The sequence below is a fragment of the Paracoccidioides brasiliensis genome (genome assembly GCF_000150735.1).
Source record: "Paracoccidioides brasiliensis Pb18 unplaced genomic scaffold supercont2.2, whole genome shotgun sequence".
Taxonomy (NCBI): domain Eukaryota; kingdom Fungi; phylum Ascomycota; class Eurotiomycetes; order Onygenales; family Ajellomycetaceae; genus Paracoccidioides; species Paracoccidioides brasiliensis.
This window is the reverse complement of record NW_011371359.1, coordinates 3,182,202-3,208,999: the sequence shown is the minus strand read 5'-3', so window position 1 is coordinate 3,208,999 and position 26,798 is coordinate 3,182,202. Positions and strand designations below refer to the sequence as shown.

The 26,798-nt window shown below is 46.2% G+C and overlaps 9 protein-coding genes across 9 annotated transcripts; 4 read left to right on the top strand and 5 right to left on the bottom strand.

Annotated features, from left to right (window-relative positions):
• Window positions 1–503: 503 nt before the first annotated feature.
• Window positions 504–1,598, top strand: PADG_02203 (protein yop1; the record flags this gene model as incomplete). Its single annotated transcript, XM_010758945.1, has 6 exons — window positions 504–554; window positions 802–1,008; window positions 1,106–1,114; window positions 1,195–1,258; window positions 1,334–1,391; window positions 1,475–1,598. 6 exons carry the CDS (start codon window positions 504–506, stop codon window positions 1,596–1,598), a joined length of 513 nt encoding a protein of 170 aa, XP_010757247.1.
• A 744-nt stretch (window positions 1,599–2,342) lies between these two features.
• PADG_02202 (uncharacterized protein) lies at window positions 2,343–3,274 on the bottom strand (the record flags this gene model as incomplete). Its single annotated transcript, XM_010758944.1, has 4 exons — window positions 2,343–2,530; window positions 2,663–2,742; window positions 2,815–3,076; window positions 3,184–3,274. 4 exons carry the CDS (start codon window positions 3,272–3,274, stop codon window positions 2,343–2,345), a joined length of 621 nt encoding a protein of 206 aa, XP_010757246.1.
• Window positions 3,275–4,167: 893 nt separating this feature from the next.
• Window positions 4,168–4,431, bottom strand: PADG_11396 (uncharacterized protein; the record flags this gene model as incomplete). The annotated part of the gene is made up of 1 exon (XM_010759645.1): window positions 4,168–4,431. The coding sequence occupies one exon, from the start codon at window positions 4,429–4,431 to the stop codon at window positions 4,168–4,170; it is 264 nt and encodes an 87-aa protein (XP_010757947.1).
• Window positions 4,432–5,967: 1,536 nt separating this feature from the next.
• On the top strand, window positions 5,968–12,492 carry PADG_11395 (uncharacterized protein; the record flags this gene model as incomplete). Its single annotated transcript, XM_010759644.1, has 11 exons — window positions 5,968–6,125; window positions 6,223–6,569; window positions 6,632–7,028; window positions 7,123–7,831; window positions 8,199–8,269; window positions 8,447–8,588; window positions 9,289–9,537; window positions 9,567–9,755; window positions 9,825–10,241; window positions 10,302–10,964; window positions 11,047–12,492. The coding sequence occupies 11 exons, from the start codon at window positions 5,968–5,970 to the stop codon at window positions 12,490–12,492; spliced, it is 4,788 nt and encodes a 1,595-aa protein (XP_010757946.1).
• A 1,194-nt stretch (window positions 12,493–13,686) lies between these two features.
• Window positions 13,687–15,956, bottom strand: PADG_02199 (uncharacterized protein; the record flags this gene model as incomplete). Its single annotated transcript, XM_010758943.1, has 10 exons — window positions 13,687–13,934; window positions 14,075–14,386; window positions 14,480–14,527; window positions 14,600–14,653; window positions 14,716–15,072; window positions 15,142–15,264; window positions 15,321–15,366; window positions 15,451–15,565; window positions 15,661–15,814; window positions 15,917–15,956. 10 exons carry the CDS (start codon window positions 15,954–15,956, stop codon window positions 13,687–13,689), a joined length of 1,497 nt encoding a protein of 498 aa, XP_010757245.1.
• A 1,962-nt stretch (window positions 15,957–17,918) lies between these two features.
• On the bottom strand, window positions 17,919–19,894 carry PADG_02198 (uncharacterized protein; the record flags this gene model as incomplete). Its single annotated transcript, XM_010758942.1, has 4 exons — window positions 17,919–18,042; window positions 18,104–18,817; window positions 18,888–19,768; window positions 19,892–19,894. 4 exons carry the CDS (start codon window positions 19,892–19,894, stop codon window positions 17,919–17,921), a joined length of 1,722 nt encoding a protein of 573 aa, XP_010757244.1.
• A 747-nt stretch (window positions 19,895–20,641) lies between these two features.
• PADG_02197 (E1 ubiquitin-activating protein AOS1) lies at window positions 20,642–21,964 on the top strand (the record flags this gene model as incomplete). Its single annotated transcript, XM_010759433.1, has 4 exons — window positions 20,642–20,678; window positions 20,805–20,862; window positions 20,928–21,099; window positions 21,161–21,964. The coding sequence occupies 4 exons, from the start codon at window positions 20,642–20,644 to the stop codon at window positions 21,962–21,964; spliced, it is 1,071 nt and encodes a 356-aa protein (XP_010757735.1).
• A 1,129-nt stretch (window positions 21,965–23,093) lies between these two features.
• On the bottom strand, window positions 23,094–24,827 carry PADG_02196 (uncharacterized protein; the record flags this gene model as incomplete). Its single annotated transcript, XM_010759432.1, has 5 exons — window positions 23,094–23,401; window positions 23,472–23,601; window positions 23,657–24,499; window positions 24,562–24,639; window positions 24,711–24,827. The coding sequence occupies 5 exons, from the start codon at window positions 24,825–24,827 to the stop codon at window positions 23,094–23,096; spliced, it is 1,476 nt and encodes a 491-aa protein (XP_010757734.1).
• Window positions 24,828–25,898: 1,071 nt separating this feature from the next.
• Window positions 25,899–26,603, top strand: PADG_02195 (uncharacterized protein; the record flags this gene model as incomplete). The annotated part of the gene is made up of 3 exons (XM_010759431.1): window positions 25,899–26,063; window positions 26,171–26,256; window positions 26,390–26,603. 3 exons carry the CDS (start codon window positions 25,899–25,901, stop codon window positions 26,601–26,603), a joined length of 465 nt encoding a protein of 154 aa, XP_010757733.1.
• Between the last annotated feature and the right edge of the window lie 195 nt (window positions 26,604–26,798).

The window sequence follows — 26,798 nt, the reverse complement described above, 5'->3', positions numbered from 1 at the left end:
ACAACCAACTGTCTGAGTCAGCAGCACACGCTGGATTAAGTGAGCCAAACTAGTTAGTTACGTCGGTCGGTCAAATCTTGCAGCCGAAGCTGGGACAATATATTATTACCTTGCCCTGCTATTAGGTTCCGCCCGCTTCCTCTTTGCATAAAAACGGTCCCGAACCTCCAACCTTCCAACAACCATTCAAACCTCCTCCACCTTTCCACCATTCCAACCAACTCCCCCCAATACCAAGCAACCAAAACTAACCCCCCCCCCCCCCCCCTCCCCTCCCTTTTCCTGTTGTTGATTTTTTTTTTTCTTTTTTTTGGCATTCCTTCTTCGCTCCGTCTGTGAGTTTCATTGACCGCTGCCAACCACTCTACTCTACTGCCATTTACGAATTGACGTCTCTAACAACCGCTGCATCTGGCATTCTCTGTTTCTCTCAGCTTATCCCTCATTCTAGAAGTCAATCACAAGCTTTTTGCAATCCTTCACTACCAGTCCGCACACCCATCATGTCTTTCCAAGATCGTGCTCAGCACCAGATCGCTCAGATCGATAAAGAGGTATGTATCTCGTGTGTCTTCTCCACTAGTTTTGGGGCATTTTTATTTTCCCCTTCTTCTTCTTCTTCTTCTTTTTTTTTTTATTTTTTTTTTTTTTTTTTTGCTATTTCTAGGTTGTGGGTGGGCTATAGATATCGTGTGCGGTGCAATACCTGGGATCCACACTGCCTCTACTTCCAGCCTATTCCTTCCGGTTCTTGGGAACTTTCCATACGTTGCGTTGGATATTGACTTGAGATATTGACAGCTGTCCAAATACCCCGCCCTGAACAATTTCGAGAGGCAGACTTCAGTCCCCAAGGTCTATGCTTTCCTTGGCCTTGTTGGCATCTACTTCTTCCTCGTTTTCTTCAACATTGGTGGAGCGTTCCTCGTGAACTTCGCGGGTTTCTTGATTCCTGGATACTACTCTCTACAGGCTTTGTTCACGGTCGCAAAGGCTGATGATACTCAGGTATGGTTCTTCCTTCTTGGAATTGAAGTTGACAGAAACTCTGTTTTGAATATCCATCCCCCTGATCGTGATTGCTGACAAGCTGTATTTGATATAGTGGTTGACGGTTCGTGCAAAAAATGACTTCCCTCACGTTATCTACTCACCCCAACCCACATGATCCTTTACTAATCACATGCGAAATAGTACTGGGTCGTCTTCGCCTTCTTGACTGTTATCGAGAGCGCCATCAGCGCGGCCTATTGGTTCCGTATGTCTACAACGCTATTCCTAGACCGTGCGATTTTCTTTTACTACGGAACATACACTGACAAAATGAGAGCAGCATTCTACTATCTCTTCAAGTTTGTTCTTATTCTGTGGATGGCCCTTCCCCAAACTAGGTAAGGATCCACTTATCCACAGGACACTCCCATAGCCACAAACTCCTTTTATTTCCACAGTTTCTAAATGCCTACGATAACAGCGGCGCACAACTCGTCTTCCACTCCTTTATCCAGCCAGTTTTCTCCCGGTACTTCCTGAGTGGATCTACTGCCTCCAACCTCCGGTCCCAGGTAGACCAGGCCACCAAAACCCACTCGTCATAGAGATGTCATGTTGCAAAACGCTGGTTCGATATTGAAAGGCGACACGTGTCGGCCTTGGCCTGACAGTGACCTGTTATGACAATCATGCCTTCAATTCCCTTTGTTTCATGAGACATGATAGCTGTTTTTGTTAAAGAATTTCCGTTGGCAGCTGTACACACACACACAGCTCTATATAGTAGCAACTCAGATACGACGATTGCAAATTATTATTTCTTGATTTTCAGCTCAGAGTGCCGATTCTAATCGCAACGGAATTTTCGAATGGGAGGAATCCTGGAGGCTCGGGGCTTTTTTCAATTTTCTTCCTCTCCTTTCTTACTTGTTTTGCTATTCCTCTAGGCATTGCTATTACTATTACTACTACTACTACTATTATTATTATTGCTGTCCACCTCTGAATTGTGTCTGTCTTGCAGTTCGGTTTACCGATTGAGTATATTTTTGCTATTCGATTTTGAAATGCATGATATATTTTTGACTCTTTCGCTTTCGCAGAGAGTTGCCCCGGAACACACAATACCAGCAAGGGATTTTGGGTCCCTTCCCCATGCCTCTTTCGCGATATTCAGCTCGAGGACCCACCTTACCCCATTGCGTGTGAATATTTGTCCGCCCTTGATTGCTTCAATAAATCGCTTATATAAGGTGGGGTGGGATGGGCGCATCGCCGTGAACAAATCGCAGATGGAGCATGGCGGATCTGGGATTCGTTGGGATTTCAGGTGAAGTTTATCATTTAGCTCAGTAAAGCCCAAATTTGTTCCCCCAGCTATCCAACTTAGGATTCAGGACAATCTGGTACGGGAACGGATTCGCATCGCTCGTGGTAATTGGCGGAATATGGTCTTTTTCCTTATTGACGACCGCGAGGATCTTAAACACGGCCTTTTGTAGCATTTTCTCCATAGCTTTTCGTACCTTTGTGCGGTCTATTTCCATTTCAAGATTGTGCACGTTAGCCTCAATCCAAACAAATTCACGGGGGTGGGGAAACAGAGTTAACAACAAAAACATAAAAATGGACCGGGTGATGGGAGAAAACTGGAAATAAAACCACCTACCCGACTCCGTCCGCGGCGTCGCAATCGTAACATTAACCGTCCACACCTCCCAACAAACCTCCTCCTCATTCATCCCCGCACTCACACCACCACTTCCACCATCCCCATCACCACCACTCGCCCCCCTCCCCGCCAACCCGCTAACAAGCCACATCGCCCCGGCCGCAACCCCCATCCCCCCAACCTTCCGCCTCCTCTTCTCAAAAAACTGCACCGCGATCCGCCCCCTGACACCACCATTCGGCCCATTCGCGGACGATGACAGATGCTGCCGTATCAGCGCATTGACTCGCGCGTCTATGAGTGTCTCGAGCTCGACATCGTTGATGGCGGGGAGGGTTAGGTTGAGGACGTCGAGGGAGGTGGGGCGGATGCAGGGGAAGTAGCGGTGGAAGAAGATTGTATGGAGGATTCCTGGGTTGTGTGAGGATTAGGGACGGTTTTGTGGTTGGGTTGGGTTTGGTTTCTTCGGGGGCGAGCGATTGGCATGAGAGGGATGGGAGGAACTGTCTAGAACTCACCTTTTACAATTTCCTTGACAGAAGTGGGGTCCGCGAAGACTTCGAGGATATGTTCTGGCGGCTTGCGAGGGTCTAGCTTTGGCGATTGCATCATTTCTTTTCCCTTTCCCTTTCCCTTTCCCTTTTCTTTTTCCTTTTTCTTTTTTCTTCTCCCTTGTTGGTACTCTCGTTTTCTCTACTGGTTCGGTATATATTCTCAAGCAAACCCGTTCACATGCGCTCGAAGCGCTCTCGGCGGAGTCCGGCTTTGCAATGCAATTGGGGAGGTTATCAACGTGAGTCAATCGGAAATTCAACTCTGATCGTCAGACCAGACACGAATACCCGGAATTGCGATTGTATTTCCTTTCAACGGCCTTTCAGGTTGAATTTGCTTTTAGCATGTAAGGAAGTGAAAAATAGTTGTCGATAAATTTGTTCAGGTAAGAAAAGTGCGGGTCGAAAAGATGAGACTTCATAAATATAAAGCGGGGTTAGTTATAGTCTGTTTTTCCCAATTTATTTCGGGTTTGGTGGGGAGGGGTTGGGTTGCGTTGCGTTGCGTTGTTTGTGTGCTCTTCGTCTGTCCGACTCAAGTTTGTTGGTTTCGTTCGCTCGTACGATTCACTTCATATGCATTTTAGCTGGCTCGAGCTGACCACGCAGGGTATATTAAAGGAAGAGGAGCACGAAGAAGAAACAGCTGGTAGAGGGCTGGTTGATGGTTTATCAGACACGCTTGCGCATTGCCAACGTTTGTTAGCCAAGTTAGGCCGACAGAGAGGAGTGGGCGGGGGGGCGGGAGTGGAGTGAAAACCAAGGGGGAGAGAGGTCGGTTCCCTTACTACTTCTGGCAAAGGTTATTTAATATTAACTATTCTTGTAAACCAGCTTAAGAGGGTTGTTATGAGCAGAGAGATTTTGCCCTCCACGCAGCACTTCGCAGGGCATGATTATGATTCTCTGGTACTTGGGGCTGAAAAAGAAGTTTGGTCTACTACGTAGTTAACTAGTTATCGAATCAGCTCGGCATTGAGCGGTGTCAAGTTTACTGATGTGAACCGTGTCGGTCGGCTTCCGCCGGGCCTGGGTTCTGTTCTCGCCTTGAATAGGAGGAGCTTCGATGGGAATTCTTGCTTGAGGGGGAGACTTCAACTCTTCCGTTGATTTTAATAAGGTGTTCGAAAAAGTGGTGGGCAACTGTTGCTCATCTCGTTGTTTGATGCTGCTTGATATCGTCATCTGCATGGAGCACACACCCCGCGTCATGATGTAACTGGACGATTTTAAAGAGACAGGGATTTTCCATGTGCCTGTTTTACGGCTTCTTTCATGGACTTTTGTATCACATGCTTTTTAAGATGTCGTCGTTAAGAGCTAACTATATATTTATTTGACATGTGTGAACGGACCTCAGAGACGAAAGTTTGTACATAAAACCTGTGTGATACCCCCAGTCTGAACAGAAGCATAGAGAAACTATAATGCACCTTGCGTCCTATATAGAAAACCGATAATCTGCCCTTTTGATGAAATTGGATCCAACTTGCTCCTTATTTCTAGAATGTGTGCAAGCAAGTCCATACAAATAAAAATTGTGGTTCCATCAAGATATGTTCCAACCGGAGGATGTTTCTTTTAAACTCGCCCCTAAATCCCATCACGAGAATAACAATCAAACAACACGCCCTTCTATTTAAAGAAAGGTTGAGAAGCTTCCGATCGGGCCCTAGCATAATGGATGGCATCGACCCTCGTGGGCCGAACTGTAACTCGCGACCATATGATAAGTTTACTTTGAAAAGCTGCGAGACGAAGCAAGAACTACAACACCATTCACCGCTTTATGATCTTTCATTTTTCTAACGTGTATCATCCAAATCAGGTGTTGCATCACGGCGGAAGCCATCGGAGCGCTTGATACAGTCATCTGTCATCTGTCCATTTGTCCACAGACTGGGTGCATCCCTCGTATTCGGAGAGCTGAGGAATACCTTTCACTTGGGCAATCTGGAAAACATACTCACAACTAGTCGGTCCTTGGATCGAAAATAAAAGTTATCAGATAGAAGTATACTTTTTTGTTCCTAGAAGAAGTACTTTTCAGTAAAGCTTCCTGGCCATAACCCAAACCTGGGTTAACTTGTTCACCTTCAAGCCAATTACGTCATTGCTGATATGCCATTCCCCAGCACGAACCAGCATTCTCACAAGGTCAAGGCCGACCTTGCAATGAAGGTCCTTCTTCCAGCACGAAGAATAATAGCCCGTTCCGGGACAGGCTTAGAGGATCTTCATCATCCAGTAACCTGCCAATACTACATCTAACCACCTATTTTGGCTGCGAAATCTTGTTTAAGAAGAATTTCGGCAGCTTCCCACCGCTAAATTGTTTATCCGACCCAACCGAGACCGTAATTTACGCCGTATTGGATTCGTCGCTGCTGCTAAATTATGGTGCGGCAATGTAAAAACGGTATTGTAACGAGCCACATGACTTGCGGCCGGCTGAGTAATTTAGCCTTGCAATTTAGCCGAGGATCTTAGTTGGATCTCGGACTAACAACTTCCAACGTCCCCAATTCCAGAGTAATATGGAGAACAGCTTATTCTTAATGCATCCAGGGCTTGTCTCTCATTATCTTACGCGGAAGAGGTGCTCCTATTACATGTGCTTTGTTGTTTGGTAATCTGCATTTACTCTCCTGGAGCGGGTACCCACAAACCATGAGATAGACCACATTTTCAGTTGCAGAATTGAAACCGCGACCCGTGACCTCGTCCCATTAAAAAAAAAAAAAAAAAATGATAAGCGCGACGAGACGCTGGTTTCAGCGCCATCGCAATGGTATAGCTATTGGTGTTGGTGTGATTGGGGTGGGATACCTGGCTGGTCAATTTGTCTTATCGAAGATCACGGAGGCTAGGGAGCGCATGAGTAGTGAGAGGATAGCCCGAGAGAAGTAGGTGACACAGCTGCGTTAAAATACCCCGGTCAGGAATACATATATACATATTTCACCGTGCTGACAAGTTGTGCCCCCTTTTCTGTCTTTCTAGCCTTCGAAGGAGATTCGAACAAAACCAGACTGACTGCACCTTTACCATTCTTGCCTTGCTTCCGACGGCTACGGAGAATATCCTTGAAGCTCTACCCGTCGAAGAACTGACGAATGAACTGCAGCAGAAGAAAGCGGAACGTCTTGCAAAACTCAAACCTGGGGAGGCGACAGGGTCTGAGATCAGTTCGAATTCACCGAGCACAGCGGAGGATGATGGGCGGAGTCTTTCAAGTTTCCCAAGTGAAGGGTATGTGCATGCAAGCCAGGTCGGGGAGAGCGCTTCAGGAACAAATTCCCCGAAGCCAAAAGGTAGAACTCAATTATGGAATGACCTGAAGATTAATTGTGAGTGTGGTGGATGATACCAGATCTTAAGATAAATCGGCTTTGCTAACACACCAGGATAGCATTGACGAGATCGCTTACCCTTATCTACACCCTCTCCCTCCTGACCCTCCTCACACGCATCCAGCTCAATCTCCTCGGTAGACGAAATTATCTTTCTAGCGTGGTATCGCTGGCCTCCTCTCCTCAGGGCCAATCAACTATCAATCTTGAAGACCATGATGACGACGGCATTGGACATGCCTTTGGCAATGACTTTGAAACCAATCGACGCTATCTAACTTTCAGCTGGTGGCTCCTACACCGTGGCTGGCAACAGCTAATGGACAAGGTCAAGGAATCTGTAGAAGAAGTGTTTGGGCCTGTGAATCCGCGAGAGGACATGACGCAAGAGAAGCTGTCGGAATTGACCCTCGCTGTGCGGAAGAAGGTTGAAGGGGCTACGGAAGAAGAGCGAAGGTAGGTCCTTTTTTCCCGTTCCTTCCATTGAAAAGTAAAATTTCATATATACTCCTCAGTTAGCATGGTTTAACTCCCCAACCCACGTGGAAAGATCAACATCATGGCTCCCATACCTCCTCCCCTCCCGGGACCAGGAAGACTATGTCCTCAAAGAATCCGGAGTTCTCTCCGCCTCCGAAACCTCCCCCCCCCAAAGCCCCTCAAGCCTCCGTCACCTCCTCGACGAAACCTCCGACCTAATCGAGTCTCCCCAATTCTCCCAAATCCTCACCCTCCTCAACAACGAAGCCTTTTCCACCCTCATCGATACCAAATGTGCAGTCGAGGCCTTCAAAAGCAACCCCCCGCAGGACCCACGGTCAGACGAACAACTACAACAAGCCTTCTCATCCTCCTCAACTCTCCACCCATCCCCCTCCCCTCCCCCACCCTCTAAAACCAAACTCGCCACCATCCTCGCCGTAATCGCCCGCCAAGCCCACGTCATTGGCAACGGCAATGATCCGCCAAACGAATACCTGGCCGCCATGGAGCAAGGGGTTCGTGAACTCGAGGCCTTTGCTGCTGTCGTCTACAGCAGCAACTTCGATGTCAAGCTGCCCATCATCCCAGATCGAAAATCCGGTGAAGCGGTGGCGGCGTCGGGGTCGAAGAGAGATAATATATTGCAGGGTTTGGGGGACTTTTCCAGCGAGACGCTGATGGGGGGTGGAGGGAGTGTTGTTTGTGTGGATGGCGGATCGGCTGCGATTGATGAGGGCGATGCTACGTCCGGCTTTGAGAAGGTGTGGGGTAAAGCGGTTCAGCACTAGAATTCGTCGTCGTGATATTCCCCCCCGTCTTTTCCTTATTTTCTTTTATTTGCTTTGGATTTTGGACAAATCGGGTGATCTGCTAACAATACCTTTACCTAACTCCCCTCCCCTTACCACCACTTACCCCTACCTATTTTATTTTATTTTATTTTATGCTTTTTTGGCCTACTGGAACCTGGAATCATTCATCTCTTCTATGGTAGGTAGAAGCACAGAATCTAAACGGAAGATTCTGTGCTCTTTAGAACAAGTCTCTAGCAGATAGATATAACACTGGTTTATTATTGTTGTCCGTTTCAATTTACTTTCTTCTTTGAAAAGCTGTGCCTTGTGTCGGTTATACATATAAAAGAAGAAAAAAAATAGAGCGAAAGAAGAGATTTTGAGATGCTCTAGCGGGTCACATATTTTCTACGGGCATTCGTGAATACGTTTAATTATCTATGACACTGTTTCGAATTGCTTCCTACACCATGCAAAGTGAACATCCAGCCAACCCCACAACAAGCTTAAAGTCGGGTCCGTGTAATTGCTTCGACCGCATCCGGCATCCTACGATCAATGTACTGTCAAGTGCTCCGTTCTCAATCACTTATTCAGTCCCGACCTAGACACGTTTCGGGAATCTACTTCTCTACCTAGTTCTACTAAAATCCATTGCCGTTTAACGCCGTCCGATCTTCCAGGTGTTGATAATTTAGCAAGACTGGCGGATGCTATTCATGGTCGATTAACTGTGTGTGTTGTTTAAAATGTATTCCCCCAACATCCTTGACTCGAAGCTGGCAAGCTCCGTAGCCCGTAATTTGGATATTTAAGCACCAACTCAACTCCCTCCAATGCCAAGGGGAGTTACCGCAGCATCCCCAGTCGCGAGTTAGGTTCAATCTCAATGATGGACAAACAAGGTCTTTACTGGGTCATACTCGAGCTGGAGCAATTATAATATGGATTACTTTTGGAGATATCTCTGGCATGTGCAGCTCTTGGACAGGCGAACAACCCCCATCATCTGATACTTCTAGGGGGGATTAGCTTGGATGTTTGAGTAAACTAATGCTACGCGGGCCACTTTCTCCCTTCCAGCCACCCTCTGCATGGAGAGGAGTCAGCTCTTCAATCCTGCTAGTTAACCTATGAACTATGCAGGATGCAGGTAGCATGCTCTGCATGGAAACCTTGGGCTGGGAAAACCGTGCGGTACCAGTACATCCAATCGTGCTCTTTATCTCCACAAAATAGCCTCTTCGCAGAGTTGTTTCACCTTTCGGAACTCAACCATGGTTCCAGCGCAGGCCATGCTTTGGGCCATGTGCCCAATCATTTAGCCCGTCTAATGATGGCATCATAGGTCAACTGCAGAGTTTAACTACTAGAATTAACCTTTTGGGCCTATGGTGAGCTGATCTGCTAGTGGTAAACCAACCAGCCCTGGATGACAGCAAGTCAGCATGGGTCTGCGAACGGTCCCTATGATGAGCGAACGGTCTGCGAAGCGATGTTGGGCGGGAAATGTCAGAACTGAGAAGCTGATGCCTCCAGGTTTTAGCTATTTAGTAACTACGCTGGTCAGCGTAGCTCCGCTCCGTTCCATGTCAAAGGAGGTTGGAAAGAGGTCCTTATTTATTATTTCTACATCCATTTCTCCCTCCTTTTCTTCTTTTATTTCCCTTCCCTTTCCCCGCATCCTTGTCTTGTCCACTCCAATTCACCTGTGGAGCGACATCTCAGTTTGCCTGGGTTCGTTCGCGCTGGAACGTTGTGGACCAGCATGGCTTCAGTCGCCAGCTCCGCGGCCACGGCCTCCCCTTCACCCGCGGTCAGAGCAACCCCTCAAGGAGGTGTTTTTGACCATTTAAACCCCACTCACTATGACCCCAAAAACCCTATCACGCTCTTCATAATCCAGGTAAGTCTAAACAATATGTTATCCCTTAAATGATTGGTCGCTGGGCTGACGGTATCTTCATTCAACCAGGCAGGTATCATTATCATCGTATGCCGCGTCCTGCACTATCCTCTTTCCAAGATCCGTCAGCCTCGTGTGATATCCGAGGTGATAGGTGGTATTCTTCTGGGGCCTTCAGTCATGGGGAGAATACCTGGATTTCAGCAGGCCATTTTCCCCAAGGAATCTATACCCAACCTTAACCTGGTAGCCAACCTTGGTCTGGTTCTCTATCTGTTCATGATTGGAGTGGAAACCAATTTACGCTCCATGTTGAGTAATTGGAGGGTTGCTGTAAGCGTGTCTGCAGCCGGTATGATTCTGCCCTTCGGGTTCGGTTGTGCAGTTGCCTATGGCTTGTACTATGAATTCAAAGACGAGTCGGGTCTGGCCCCTATTAGTTTTGGAACATTTATGCTGTTCATTGGTATCGCGATGGCAATTACTGTAAGTTCGTTTTCTTAATACTACTACGCTATGAGCAATTTGTAACATGGGTTTTCGCAGGCTTTCCCTGTCCTTTGCCGTATCCTGACGGAACTTGAGCTTCTTAACACGACTGTAGGCGAGATTGTCTTATCAGCTGGTGTTGGTAACGACGTTGTTGGCTGGATCCTCCTTGCTCTCTGCGTTGCTCTCGTCAATGCAAGTACCGGATTGACTGCGCTATGGGTTCTGTTAACCTGTGTCGGTTTTGTGCTATTTTTGACGTACGCCGTGCGCCCAGTGTTCATCTGGTATTTGAAACGCACAGGCAGTTTACATAATGGCCCCGATCAGTCTGTCGTCGCGTTGACTTTGCTTCTCGCATTTGCTGCCGCTTTCTTTACCCAGGTAATTGGCGTGCACGCGATTTTCGGTGGATTTCTCGTTGGTCTCATCTGCCCCCACGAAGGCGGGTTTGCCATCAAAACCACGGAGAAGATCGAAGATCTCATCGGGGCTGTTTTCCTACCACTATATTTTGCTCTTTCGGGACTTAATACTAATATTGGCCTCCTGGACACTGGAATAACCTGGGGCTACGTGGTTGCTGTCGTTGTGATTGCGTTTATTGCGAAGGTTTCGGGTGGGATGCTGGCATCTAGACTGAACGGTCTCGTTTGGAGAGAAAGTGCTGCCATTGGTGTACTAATGAGCTGTAAGGGTTTGGTTGAGCTTATTGTCCTGGTAAGCATAATTTACCCTTTCTTCAACCGTTTCTACATTCACTTCTATATAGTTGGGAGATTCACTAAACACAATAATGAAGAATATTGGTCTCCAAGCGAGAATTCTCAGCACCCGAACCTTTACGATATTTGTTGTCATGGCTCTTCTTACTACATTTGCTACGACACCGCTCACCATTTGGATTTACCCGGAGTGGTATCGGAATCAAATGGAGAGATGGAGACGCGGTGAGGTTGACTGGGACGGAAATGAAATCTCATCTGACGGGGATCGTATGAGCAGCTCAGAAATCTCCCGGCAAAAAGCACAACGCTCAGCGGCGCAGAAGTTCCTGATCTATCTCCGGCTTGACAATTTGGCCGGACTATTTACTTTCGTCTCACTGCTGGGTCCTGGGGACGCTTCGAAAGCTGTCACTAGCAAGGTGCATCACCTCAACAAAGGCGATAGGGCTGAGACGGTGCCAGACCGGAAAGAACGCCCAGTGGAGGTTCATGGTCTCCGTTTGACTGAACTTACCGACCGTGATTCCAGTGTAATGAAAGTATCAGAGGTCCATGACTATAGTTTCAGCGACCCAATTCTGAACACATTCAGAATTTTTGGTCAGCTGAATACCCTGACTGTCTCTGGAGCCGTCGTCATTTCTCCTGAACACGCCTATGCTGAAACAATCGTTAGCAAAGCTCGTGATATATTGTCCGATTTCATCCTTCTTCCCTGGAGTGAAACGGGGAGCATGAGCGAGCACCAGAATCTTCTTCTCGATGACAAAAAGGAAAAATTCTCAACGGGTCCCCATACCGCATTTATCAACACAATCCTAAAGAATGCCAAATGCCCAGTTGGAGTCTTTGTCAACAAAGGCTTTGGAGGACCGCAATTAACAAGACCGCAACCAGGACATTTGAGTCGCTCCGTCAGCGGCACCAGCATCTACAAGTCAGCAGACATCACGCTGTCTCCGGCACTGAACCAAGGACATCACGTTTTCTTCCCTTACTTCGGCGGAGCCGATGACAAAGTAGCACTTCGCCTTGTCCTCCAACTCGCAAGAAATTCAACTGTATCTGCCACGATTCTTCATGTCGATACAACCGAGGCGCCACCGGACCTCGTCTCCTCAAACAAAGAAAAAGCACCTACTGCTACTACCACTACTGCACCTACAGCCCTAGCTGCCGATGCCTTCTTCAACTCCATCCGTGACTCCGTGCCTGAAGCACTCAGTGACCGCGTCGTGTTCCAGAATCTGAAAACGACATCAGCGGATGTAATCACCGCTGTCTTGGATGCTGCGAGAGCGGATGTGGGGAAGTCGAAAGACAATACCGGCGATCTTGTTATAACTGGACGCAACAACGTAGCCGCTAGGTCGCTGACACCTGCAGGGTTGTCTTCCTCCGGAGAGATTGGGTTGGAGGCTAAAAGGGCACTTGGTGCTCTGGGTGAAGCGATGGCGGCGACGTCGAATTCGATTCAAGCTAGTTTGCTTGTTGTACATGCCACCGCTCCGAATGTATAGGATTGCTTGGAGTTGGGTTTTGTTAATTCAACCTCGGTGGTTCTTTTTTTTTTTTTTTTTTTTTTTGAATATATGTCCGTGACGAGTAGTGTATGCAATTTCCTCCTCTGCATTTAGAGATTGACTCCACTGCTTTTGATTAGTAGGGATCTCTCCTCATTCTACATTTATTCCCTTCGGTATTTCCGTCTCAGGAGGAGGATTTCGGTGAACTCTTATCTATAACGCGATCAATGATTACAAGAATTTAACTTCTAGAGCGGTGTGCTACTCTATCTCAGGGTTTTCAATTCAGCCAACCATCTAAACCGTTCCTTTTCAACAATCTCACTCCTCAAATCTCCTGCCGTAGCTTCTCCACAACCTCCTCCCAACCCCCAACTTCACCAACAAGATTCCTCACAGCAGTAAATTCTCGTCCTCCCAAGCTCTCACAAGAACGAAATGCTTCTGCCAAATCTCGACAATGTTGTCCATTAACGCACAGTCAGGAGGGTCATAGCCAAAAAGGACGGTTGTTACATTTGAACCGCTGGCAGTCCGATATATGCCAAAGGCTTCTCAGAGGTATAGAAAAAAGGGTCACTTGAGCAGGTTCAAAAGGTTTCCCGGCAACGGTCAACTGTGTTGGTTATTTTGACGATATGGGGTTCAGCCGTACGTAGGTTAGGGAGAAGACAAACAGAGCTGGTATACCTTATCCTCTTCGCAGATAAAATCGGTTGATGGTCCGTTTTGTCCTCAGTATTCTTCTGTGTTTTACTTGATCAGGGGCATTTCAAGAGTGATAACTACAAGATTGTTTTCGACGGGCGGGGAAATTTAAAGTTAGTCACGTCAGGAAAACCTTAATTTGTCCTAACCAAATCTGGCAACCAACCGGCTCCACATGGCTGACCGCGCTTATATCATCTCGTGGGGGGAATCCATAACTATCTTAAAAGTATAAGGTATTTCTGGTTGCGCGCATAATTACACTGCTTTATGCATGATAAATAAACGTTTGAAAATATCGGTTTTCAATACCAACTCGATTATGAGCTGAATCTGCCTCGAGGAATCTTTAAAAGACGAACATATATTCAGCAACATAAAATTAAAAGAGTTGAACAGTCAAACTACGAAAAAAAAAAAAAAAATTAAATACAAAAACGCAACAAAAATTGAAAAAAACCAAAAGAATGCATATCCCAGTTACAGCTGGTATCTGTATGACGGATTCAAATCTCCCAAATGAGGTTTAGACGCTTCCTGATCTGGACCACCTGAAGCATCAACCACGGCCTGCTTATTGCGACTGCGATTACGGTTAAGAATGATAAAGAAGTAGAAAATGCACATCACAGCGGAAAGAGAGATGAAGGCTATGCTTAAGATGTATCCGCGTCGGTATCGAGGAGCATCCTTTTGGAGGAATGAGAAGGTTGCGATGATTCCGCCAACTACCGTTGAATATGTGGTTAATGTATTGTTGTCCCGAGACGCAAAATTGGCACACAGCGTATATAAAAACACGCATAGTGGTGGGCCTATATTTATTTTATGGGTGGACAAGAAGAACAAGATTTTTGCTTCAACTCACTATTTCCAAAACCAATTTGCCATGCTGTACCGACGGACCTACGCTTATGACCGCCCAGATTCATGGAGAACCAGCAGATGACGATTGGCATGGCACTGAATGTACCTGAGGTAACCAGAAAAAGGGCGCCATACTGAACTGCGCGGTGATCATGAACGTTGAGGAGAATGACGAAGCCTGCAATCGCAACGCAAATGGGGATGACGGTGAAAGCGAAACGGTTACGTATGCGGTCGGATAGGTATGCGACGATAAGGGCTATAACGAACGTGACTGCCCAAGGGATGATGGAGTGGAGTTGCGTTTGGATGGCTGTGGAAGCGTTGGGTTAGATAGTATGTCTTCGAGAATAATCCCAGCTGATCTTTTGTATGAGGGAAGGGGGAACAATGTGGCTCCACTTACGTCCGAATCCGTAGGTCCTGATGATGGTAGGGGCGAAGTAGGCGTATCCTATTATTGAAAGATGTCAGTTGGTATATGCACAGGGCTCACTGGCTGTGGAAAAGTTGAGATGGCACGTACCGTACGCGGGAACAATAAGGCCAAAATACATAAATCCACCAACAAAGATTTTGTCTGTACAATGGTTAGCACCATGTCAGTCGGCACGTATAATTTCTCCGTTGCAGATAACGTACAATCCTTGAAAACTTCAAGAACGTCTCTCCAGCCCACAGAGACTTCATGGCCCGCACTACCAACATCCTTGGCAAGCTTTGTCTGAACAAAAATCCGTTCCTCTTCGCTCAGCCATTTTGCATCCTCTGGGAAGCCAGGGATGAGAAAGAAGAAGCCAAAGGAGACAATGCATGATAGCAACCCTTCCAAGATGAAAATCCATCGCCATCCAAGAAAGCCTCGAACACCGTCCAGCTTGCCTATTGCACTTGCAAGAAGACCCCCGAAGGCTCCCGCAAGAGACGTGGAGCTGAAAAAGAAAGTGAATCGTTTCTGGGCTTCGTTGCGTTTGTACCACATTCCAAGGAGATAAAAAGCTATTTGAGAATTAGTATAGCTAGCCTCTGGGGGTGTATATCCGTCTAAAAAAAGGACCTAGAACGCACATCCTGGAAACATGCCAGTTTCAAACAAGCCAAGAAGAAATCGTGTTGCAAGGAGGCCTGAAAAGTTCCGTACAAGTCCCTGGAAGAGAGTGGCGAGTCCGAAGCAGAACATACATCCTGATACTGTATCGCAGTCGGTTAGTCGGGATATGAGGTTTGATATGAATGGTGACGCGTACACCACACGTGAGGTTTCAGCTTCTTCAGCATAATATTTGATGGGATCTATAATCGTAAGTCGATTAGCAAATTTTCTGAAAATGATAAAACTGCGATCCCCGGAGCGTCGCAGAAAGATACTATACATACCTCAAACAGAATGTATGGCACGAAGAAAATAACGAGTGCAGCGTTATATTGGGTGCCGGTTTCAATACGAAAATCTTCCTTCAAACCGAAGATGACCGCATTGCTGATATTGACTCTGTGCACGAACTAGCTGTTAGCCACACCTTGGTCCACGATTTTCACATTTTTCGCAACCCCGTCCGCCTCCGTGCTTGAGAGATATATGCATACCGGTCCAGGAAAGCAAGCAGATATAGTACACAGAGCACCGGGAGGAGATGGAGATCAATCTTCCTCATTAACTTCTTCTCCGTGGTGGATACGAGAAAGTTTTCAAGGGCAACATCGTCCACTATCTTAGTGGAGCCTCGAGATGCTGCATCTTCTATAAAGCAAACAGGTTAACATCGCAGAAGCGGAAAGCGCAAAAGCAACATTCCCCGCCAGTAAAACTTTGCGTACAATAACATGGGAGCAAGGAACACACCTTTCCTTTCCCCTACCGGACCTAAGCTGACTTCGTGCATGTAGGTAGTTGTCTTTCTATATGAAGTTTTCCAGCTGTGCGCGCCCGACGCCGAAGTCTGAAGTAAAAGTGCTGAAGAGACGAAGGAAGGCTTGCAAAAGAAAGAAATAAAAGCGAGGAACTTTAGGCCCTGTTGGCTTAGCGATTGTTAGCTTTCTTCATTAACCACAGCAAATACTTCGGGGATTTTTAAATGACGAGCGCTACACAACACCGTTTTGGAAGCCTGTGCAACTCTCCATGCGGCTGAGAAGCAAGTCTGAGTGAAGGGGAGTTGATCAACGTACCTGAGAAGGTGACGCTTCTGGTATGGCAGTCCCGTGTGAGTCGATAAAGAGGACGAAGAAGGGCTGGCTTCGAAGTCTGTCCGCTGTGGAGACTAAATGCGGGATCGATTCATGCCGTGCTTCTGCGGGGAATAGGACAAAAACATGGTTCGGTGAACTCAAAATCAGACAAAGTAGTAAATCCCTAACTTACAAATTAGTCACAGTTTCTGCCACTCACTACCTGTTCAATCTTCCGTTTCATCTACTTGCCTATTAATTTCATATGGCAGGTAGAATTGGTGGATGGGCAGATTGTGGATAGATGAGGTGAGGTAGTGAATATAGAATGAATTTCAGAGAAAGAGAACATGCACTGTGCTGCTGCTGAATGAACAAGAACAATTTTAGAAAAATAATGACGAAGACTATATTGAAAGATTCTTAGCCTTTTTTGTGAGCAGGATTTCACATGCAAAAGCAGCGGTAAATTCCCAAAAAAAATAAATAAAAAAAGGGAATAGTGAGACTATTTAAGGTTTTTAAGACTGAATTAAGATGACTCCAAGTGGTTGAACCTGATATCGAACGCCGAGTCACCGGTTCGTGGCAAAGTTTCTCCCCACTCTTTAACTGTGTTCCCCGTGTCAATGTTATTGGAGTTGGGAAATGCCTCCTCAACAACGGATTCAAAGCCATCTCCACCCCTACTGAATGAAGCATCCGTGGCCTTTGTCTAGGTGGAACTTCCGGTTTGACACAACCTCACTCAGAGGCTAAGAGAATATAAGACGATCCAATCTCCGTCTAATCGTTGACAGGGCTTCAGCATGCAGGAATGGAATAAGAAATAAACATGTCTATAAAAACCACTCGATAGGCTATAAATAGGAATAAGTGGAAAGCATCATATGCCTGGTATCCCTTATAAGTCACAGGTCGTGTGCAAGAGTATGCGGAGTAACATAGCATGAGGTCTTCTTTCAACTCCGCAAAACTTGGAGCTATTGTCGTTCCTGGTGCCTCCGTCCCCGCAAAACTGGATGAACCAATTTCCCGGGCCGAAAATAATAAGATAGGATAATGCATACCCCTTAGTCATGTGGCCCCTCACAGCCCTGACAGGCAAAGCTCCCCAACGCGCAGCAGAATTGTTGTGTGGAGCAGTGATGCGGCACTGTCTGTGATGCAGCCTCACTGAGGGAAATTCGTCAATTGATGCTTCAAAGGACCATTTTAGCAAAAAATATCCTGGATTGTGCGTAGTTTGGGCATTGAAATTTCGTTGAACTATCCGGTATCTTGTATTCTCATCGTCCTCGTTCAGTTATGATCATCACCCGGGAGAGGTTGTAACTGAGGATTAAATAAGGTTTTATGCTTAAAAGCTCCCTGGTCGCCAAGCTCAATGCCAAGATTTATTGCGCGTAACTTGTCTTCCACAAGCTGTCTTGGCGACCATTTACTGAAACCAAGTTGCAAGCTCTCATCACGCTGATTCTAGAAATTATGACAAAAGAAAGCAGTAGTAAGTCCAACAAATGCCAGGATTACGATACTTATGTATCTGCCTTTGCAGTGCAAGAAGGTGTATGTCTGACCGCCAAAAAGGAAAAGAAAATAGCTTGTAAACAAAATTGAATACCAGGAGCCAACTGACAAAGTGCCAGACTACTAAACAACCAAAAACAATCTATCTATCGGAATTGCATAGCCGGGAAGAACCTAGGCCCAGCGAAGCCATGAGCAACCACGCTCTGGATATCAATATTCCCTCCACTAAAAGGGCTCCATAGCTTGATAAGAATGAATCTTCCAGATCTGGAAATTGGAATAAATTAGCCCAGAAAAGCGCAAAGATGGGATGGAGAATACCACATACACAGGTGGATCAAACTTAATGCTAACCATACTCTTCTCCTTTTCAATAAAGAAACGAGCATGTGGTTTCATCACTTCTGTATCGGAAGAAGATGTTGCATTGCTATGATTCAAGGCATCTCTGCTCCGCAGCGAAGATGAGGGTTCGATTAAACTGGGCGCTAACCGTCGTCTGCCCCTGCTAGTAAGATTACCAACCGCTTCTACAGCATTGACAACTTGCCTCATGCGACGTCGCAGCCGACGCTGATCACGAAGAAGGGAGTCAGCGGCCAATTCATAACTACCATCGCTATCGGTGTCGAAATCCGGACAAATCACCTCCGATTCCAACTGCTCTAAGCGCATTCTGTCAATATCGGCTAACGAAGATGGATCCTCATTATTGATATCATCGTCTGACTTATCGTTAAACTGGGTTGTGATGCGCAAGTCAGACGAGGAACTTCGATGGAGGGAAAACCTGGTGTTTGAAGACAGTGTTGTGGGCTCATTATCAGAGTCGGACCAGCTTCCCGGGCCTGTTAGCGCTGCCCTTTCTAAAGACTGAAGAGGTGATCTCGTTGAGGAGAGATATCGCTGAGAAAAATGCCCTCGAGCATGTCGGCGTCGGCGAGACCTGAGTCTAGATGGGGAATACACAATTTGGTATTGAGCGGTGCGCGCCAAGAGTTCATCTGAGGTCATTGAGACAAAGATCATCCCTTCTTGAATGCTAAATGGACGAGGATTCCAGTTAATATTTGAATCTCGACTTGTTATGTGATAGGATCAAGATCACTTACGGAGCGTCGAAGCCCGATTTGGGTGCTTTAATGACAATCTTTTTCAGGCAGAAGGGCGTCTCCCCTTGGTGACGAAGAATCAAATTACATCGGTCACTTTTGGTACAGTAAACTGATGAGTCGTTGAGAAGAACATTTTCCGGATAAGAGTTTTCTCCGTTTGTTTCATACGTTCCTCCGTCACAGCTGACAATCTCCATCTCCAAAGCGCCCGGCACAACTTGGCCGAAGTGACCATAGCTAAAGCCTTGGATCCCCTCCCTCTTATCATCAGAGTCCAGTTTGCGCCTTTTCGGTCTCCATCGACTGCCACGACTTTCGGCGGCTCTGTCCTGAGAAGCGGGAAGAGAAAGTCCTGCCAGGGGAACAGGCTCATCAAGAGCAGAGTTAAAGGATGTCCCTGAAGTCCGCACCGCAGCTCGCCGAAGATTATCCCATTCGCCGAAAGATGTAGTTCTCCGGGTGTCAGCATCGGTAGCGTCCATGGCTATGTTTAGCCGATCCGCCGCACCCATCCGGGGACGTCTTTGCCCAGTTGTAGGTTCATTCGATCTTCTGCCTTGTTCTGACCTAGGCTGGATTGTTACAGGGACAGAAGTATCTGCCTGTTGGCCCCTTTCAAAACCGATTCGCTCCCCAATATTTCCAGTGTCATTCTCGACATGGGAATCGATGATGCCCTCTAAGGCCTGTAACTCTTCATGAAAAACGTTGTAAGTGCTTTCGCGGGCGGTTTCTCGCCAGCGGGACATTCGAGAATCAAGTAAGCCCTGTAGGTGTTGTAGTCTGGTGTTCAAACGCGTACGGTACTGTGCCCGATCCGCGGGGCTCCCCGGTCGATTGTTGCGATCAGAGGAACCTGGGAAATCGAAGTTGCCAGACTATACGGTAACATTAACAAATGGGGTTGAAAATATATGAATGGAATGGACAAGTATTTTTTGATAATTTCGATAGAAATCGTCATGTCATGTATGTGTAGTGTAATACCCAGGCTAACGTACCATTGTGTGGGGATGAAATCGATGAGCAAGAACTTGGGGGGAAGATGGTTGCTATGTGGTGGCTAGCACAGAGTATCAATTTTTGGAGGTGAATAACGTCGGCAAAGAGAGCTAAACCCCCAATATTTATAAGGTGTAGCTTGTAGTTGGATAAGCCCAGGCACCAATGTGGTAAAGGAGGGCGGTATGACTGAATCCTCATCAGATACGAAGAGGAAGTAAAGATGCCGTGTTTAGCATGAGAGACTGCCTAAGCTGACCTACCTCAGGTATGAATATTGCTGTGTATGTGCGAGGCGGATGGAGGAATCGTAGCAGTGCCTAGGGAGGGTTGATGCGGAGGATGAAGGAGACGAATGTCGTCACTTGCAGTTAAATGCTTTGTTGATGGTTGGAAACAAGGGAGGCTGAAACTCGAGCCCCTTCAGCAGTTGAACCAAAGGTGGCAGCCCAGTTCTCCACGTGACGGCAGGTGATCAACACCTGGGCGGCCACTCATTTGGAACATCTACAAAACCTCAACACTGCAGTGCATCAATCTGGTGTACACTCGTATTAGTTTGTCTGCTGTGCTTTTCCATTGTTGAGACATCAGCCATTGACTTCCTCAGAAGAACAAAGCTCCAATTCCATAAGCCCAGTTAAATATTTCCCCCTTAGAAACTCTCTGTTCTACATACCTATATCAGGCGACATCTCATACTGCGGTTAAGTGTATTTCCGGCGTCTTAAACCTCCCTAATCTCAATCATGACAACAGATAATACTGGTAGCCAAATAACAGCAGGTGTGCTTCCCTTTTCCTTTTCCTTTCCCTTTTTCCTTTTTATCTCTTTCTTTCATTTCTCATTTTTTTCAATTTTCATTTTTTCTCTTTCTGAAGAACCAGAGGTTTTGCTAACGGAAAATCAAGATGAAATTGCTCTCTATGACCGTCAAATTCGGCTATGGGGTGTAAAAGCACAAGAAAAGTGTGCAGCAACCCCAGAATCCCGTTAACAGCCTTCAACTAATTTGGGATTTTGGAATGAAATAGACTTCGGACTGCCAAAATTCTGCTCATCACTCTCAGGTCCCTTGGCGCAGAAGTGGCCAAAAATCTTGTGCTAGTTGGAATTGGATCCCTTACGATCATAGATAATGCTACTGTTAGAGAGGAGGACGTTGGTGCTCAATTTTTCCTCTCGGAAGAGCATATCAGCCAAAACGTTAGTCCTAATTACTTCGTACAACTCCCATAGTCGATCGTAGAGCTGACGAATATCACAGAGAGCAGAGGCTGCAGCCCCTCAAATTCGTCAAATGAACCCAAGGGTACAGGTGACAGTTGAAGCTGTCAATATCAGATCAAAACCACCAGCATTCTTTGCTTCATATGACGTAACCATCGCAACAGATCTGGACTATGACACCCTCTGCTGGATAAACAATTCCTGTCGAGTGGCCAATCGTCGTTTCTACGCCGCAGGAATTCATGGGTTTTACGGCTACATCTTCTCCGACCAACTTAGCCATGACTTTGTAATCGAACGAGAAAAATCAAACGTCGCCTCTTCGACCATCGAAACACCCACCAGAACAATTCTGGACGTGAAAACCAAAAAGGAAAACGACAAGGTTATAGAAATGATCACAAAACGCGAAGTCTACTGTCCGCTCATGCTTTCCAACACCTCTTCCCTGCCTCAGGAATTCACTAAAGTGCGCCGTAAGCGCCTGCAGGTAACACCCCTTCTCACCTGTCTACGTGCCCTTTGGGAATTCCAACGCGAAATGAATGGAAGTTTGCCCACAAGGGATGACCTGGAAACATTCCTTCGCCTCGCCAATGACCGCCATTTAGAACTTCGTCTAGATATTTCCACTCTCACCGCGGAGTTCATACGAAGTTTCCTTGACAATCTTGGCAGTGAATTGAGTCCCGTTGCCGCATTTTTGGGAGGTGCTGCTGCTCAAGATGTCATTAACGTTTTAGGCGCAAGGGAGCAGCCGCTGCAGAATCTCCTATTGTTCGATGGCGAGCGGAGTGTTGCACCTATCTATTCGCTGCATCCGATTTTCCCGGAAGAGTGAATTGGCTGTTTTTTTAAGAGTGGACTAGGATTGAGATACCCTTGCCGTCGGAATGGGATTTTGCAAAGAACTTGTTATTTTTGCTTCCTTTCTGCTTCTGGGTTGATGTTGGGTGGTTTGGCTTTTCTGAGCAGCATCTTAGTTATACCCACTGCGTCAGGTCTTTTGCTCACACACATCTCCGGGAATTAATCAATTTCACGCGGAAAATCTGCCTAATGTCGTATTCGATCTATGGACGATATCGACATTACGAAGAAGCCTCTTGTTAGTGTAGGGATTATAAGATGGATGTTACTTTATAATTTACTCTGCCATTCACCAGACCTACAATTTCAGGTTTTTGTTTTTCTCCACTACAAACAGGATGCAGGGGTGTTTTGGATTTTGGGGAGAGCAATCATCCCGATTGTTCCGTTTATGTTTCGGATGGCTATCTGTTTGTAAATTCTCTTGAGTTAAAGCGAAAGATTTTCAAGTTAAAGAGAAAATGGGTAGCATACTGAGGGGAGAAGTCAAACTAGAGGGCATTGTCAGAAGTTGGAAAAAATATTATGTCGACGTCAGCACAATACGTCCCCCATTACGCAGTCTCCACGCCGAAACTATGATTAATTACATATAATTAAATAAACAGGCAAGTGGAAGGGAGAAGGGAAACGCAGAAACATGAAATAGATAAAAAAAAAATTTTAGTTGAGCTGAAAAGTAGAAAAGGCGAAGCTCATTTTATAAATGGAAGCGCCAGAGTGTGTTATGGCGCACGTAGAAAAATAAAATATATAATCGGTAATTACACAACCGGGACACCTAACTATAAGAACACTCCAACTGACAATAATGCCCATTGCTCCCATCTCGACTCTACAGATGGTGCAATAAAAATGCATAGTTGCTGCAAGTAAAATATACCAATCCATTTTGAAGGGAAATATATATAAAGAAAACATACAAAATACATATGTATCTGCACAAAAATTCCCTCAGGAAACAAAATAATGCTATGAAATTCCATGTATATATACCAAATGAAAAATACAGACCAAGATAGCCAGCACCAACTCCTCAAATGATATCTGGATGGACCCCATCAAAACCTCTTGGCGGTTGTTAAATTATAGTTCATATACTATCGTCCTCCTCCGAGGGTTTCCATTCTATAATCGGCGCCCCCACCGATGGGCCCATCATCATCTCGATCTTTGTGCGCAGCACCTATCAGGCCTTCCAGCTCATATTCTTCTGCATCGTGAATATGTTGAGCTTGAGTCTGGCTGAGAATATGGCCGTTAGAACCTGCATGAAGGCCGCTAATTGGGAAAGAGGTGGAGGTACGGCCATTTGGCACACTGTGATCTGAGGCGGGTCTTGTATCGTTATATTTCGCAGTTTGGGGCCAGGCATGAATCGCATAGATGTGGATGAGTACATTGACAACTAACAAGTTAGGTGAGTAAAGTATACGAATCCTGAAAGGGGATGTGTTATTGGTTAACTCCTGACTTACATAGGAATAGGATAAATGCTATGCTGTAGATGATGAGAATGTAGGATACGTGGGAGATGCCCACATTTGAGAGGAACTCCATTTGTTCCTCCGTCGCTCCCATGAAGAGAAATCCGGATGCATATAGCAGCTGCAAATCGTTAGGTTCTAGCGGCTTTAAGCACAGTGGGACAGGAAGAACTTACGAAAGGAGAAAGATATTGGAAGCTGTTAGGATCAGTTCCGTCAGGGCTGAGAGAGTCGCGGTCTTTCAGCACAAATGTGATTTCCACTATTCTCGTCGCGCCCGCAGCCATCAACGTGTATCCGAAAACGGTGTGAACCATGGTACTTAGGGGCAGGTGTTGCGGGTGTGAAGACATGGCATATCCTGTGAGTATGATCACAATTCCTGGGATCAAATTTCTTTTAGGTCGGCCATCTCTCTTCCTGCTTAACCAAATTCCCACCAGGCCAGCACACCACCAGATAATACCCATACTCGTGTGTTGTAGATCGTTATGTCCCCAGGGTTGCCCCCATCGGTGCTCCGTAAAGGTGTTTATGCACCCCCAAACAGCAATGACTACGGAATCGAAGAACTCTTGACTCTTACCAGTCCGGTAAAGCCAGTATTGTCCGACCAAAAGGACTATGGTCATGAGTATTCCATACGCAATAAACGCGCTGCCCATGATGAAATGGGCAAGACACTGACCGAGGTGGTCATCGTGACAAAATCCGAGCGCCGTTATTCCGCCGAACAGCATTTGGACCCAACTCACAACGGGCATCAGCTTGCCGAAAACGCCGTGTACCACGACCACATACAGACGGATTTTGCCATTGATTCCCCGCGATAGGTGAAGCTTGAGATATACGCCCAGGATAATTTGAACAATGAGCATGAGCACTAACGGATTCGCAAAGGTTGCATGGATGTTCTTGGAAAATGTTCGCCCCTTATGTAAATGGCCCATAAAGTAGGCCAAAACTGCAATAATGGTGCTCGCTACCTGCACTGGAACGTGCCAGCGGGATCGGATAATCTAGATACAATGGCAATTGTCAGGTCGCATCCTGCAGTCGGTAGAAGAAAGAAATCACTCACCCCAAGGACCATCCCAGTTGGAAATACAAGCCCAAATGCAACAGTCATTAGTATCATATGCAACCACAATACCGCATCCTGAGAAAAGAACACGATTTGTTAGCAAAAAAGGTACTCCAGATACAGGATATGGAGTGTAGAGAACGCACAATTGGATCCCCTGAAATCACCTCCCCTTCCGGGAGCTCAGAATGATCGCCATGGGCAAGCGCATGTCCCTTAAAGCACCAGAGCAGAACCTGCACTAGAGCAATCGATCTCAACATTCTCGATTTGGGAAACAGTTCAACAAGGTATACGTAAACAGGAGAGGACCTCCAAACAAGCCGATTTCTGCAATTAACGGCTTCGGTATCTTGTCGCAAAGCGGTTCGTCGGGTTGACTGCGTCTATATTCCGTAAAGTTTACCCGTAAAGTTTAGGCCGGTAACGTCTCTCCAGATATAGCCATAGAAATAGAACAAAAGGGAGTAACACGGACTCCTCCTTGCTATAATCCGCAGAATTAACGCGGAAGAAAAATGAGGAAAGCCATCATGGAGACGTAGAGATTGTGTGCAAGATGTAAGAATTTGTCGAATTATTGGTTGAAACTGGCTTCTGGACGAGCTAGTGTTTATTTACTAGCACCGAACAAGTTTAGGTAAACTGTGGGGCTGCAACCTTAGATCCACGTGAGATAAACCCCTTTTCCAAGATTATTAACTACCGGCTAACGTCTATTCGCCAATTCTCTTCTCGTCCTCTTCGACCTACCTAGGTATAATTATACTGTCCTTTGGAGGAACTCTCAGCTCAGAACAGTTTAACTCCAGATTCGCTGCCTCCGGATCTGCCAATACCCGTCGTTGAGGTAGCTATGGATTACGGCAAATAAGAGCAGTTGTGTGTTTTCCACTGCTACGGATGTTACATTGTTCCCTTGGCTCTTTCTATGACATTTCTACAGTTCACCCTTGAAGGTTGTGAAGAAATTTTGATATCTGATATTCTCACTGTATGTATGTTGAATATAACAGCGTGTAAGGTACACCTGCTTTCGCTCAATACCCAGTGATTGCAAAGCTTCTCTCCATCTAAACTCTCCCCATTAATGCAACTATCTGAGATCTGCAACATTGAATTCTGCAACTGCATTGCATTTATTCTCATTTTAAAGGAAAGAAATATCTGATTGTTATGGTTCATTGTTTCAAAAACTTCCCAGAGTGCTCTTGTTCAGACTGCGCAGACTAAGTGCTTTGTGCTCCATTAACTGGCACTCTATCTCCAGTACACATATTCTCAGGGATAATGGAGAATTCAATCTAACTTTTCAATTGACAGGTGCAAAACCAATGGCCCAAGGGGAATGCAATTGCGAAGATAAGGGCACAGCGCGGGCGGCTTCGAATCAGCAAACGACAGCAGTATCCATGACGGACCCTGTGTCAAAATCAGACCCTGATCGGGCTGTACCCGCAACTCCCTTCCAGTACAGCCAAAAGCACGAAAAGATGATCGTCAGTCTGCCATCTGCGTTACTCCCCAGTGCTATCAAGAGTAAATTACACACATGCTGAATTCTAACACTGCCAAAACCAACGCCATTGGAAACCCTCCCCTTTAGAAATCCCTCACCACCAAAATATCCATTCTCAACTCCGAAATCTCAAAGACAGAAACTCTTCTCTCCGAAGCTAGGGGCAAACTGAAGTAATACCTTCCTCCGTACCTATATCCAAAACATACATTTTTCAATCCCGTTCCCATCTTTTTTTTTAGCTTGCCCTCCAACTTCACGTGCATCTTAGAACAGTTGGTGGTGAGAACTGCTAACCCAGCTTAGCCTCCCAGCTTCCAACAGAGCTGGAACGGCAGGTAAAGATAAAACGCCAATCCCCAAGGACCCTGCCGCGATTGTTCAACGCCATATCCGTCTCCTACATGAGTACAATGAGATCAAAGATATTGGGCTGGGTTTAATTGGGTTGGTTGCGGAGGCAAGAGGGGTTCGACATGTGGATGCGCTGCAAAGCTTTGGCGTTGGGGAGAAGGACTGAGAAGGGAGACAGTTGGATGCGTCTTAGGAGGGGTGGAGAGCGGGGGCGGCTCCAGAGTTTGTTTCCTGCTCGTTTTTTATTAATTATGACGTTGAAGGGATACTGTGCATTAAAATGGATTGGTAGGGAATGGGTGTAGTTAGACCTGGAGTTAATTTCAATTATTTTGTTAAAGTCTCATGTGAGTTAGAGATT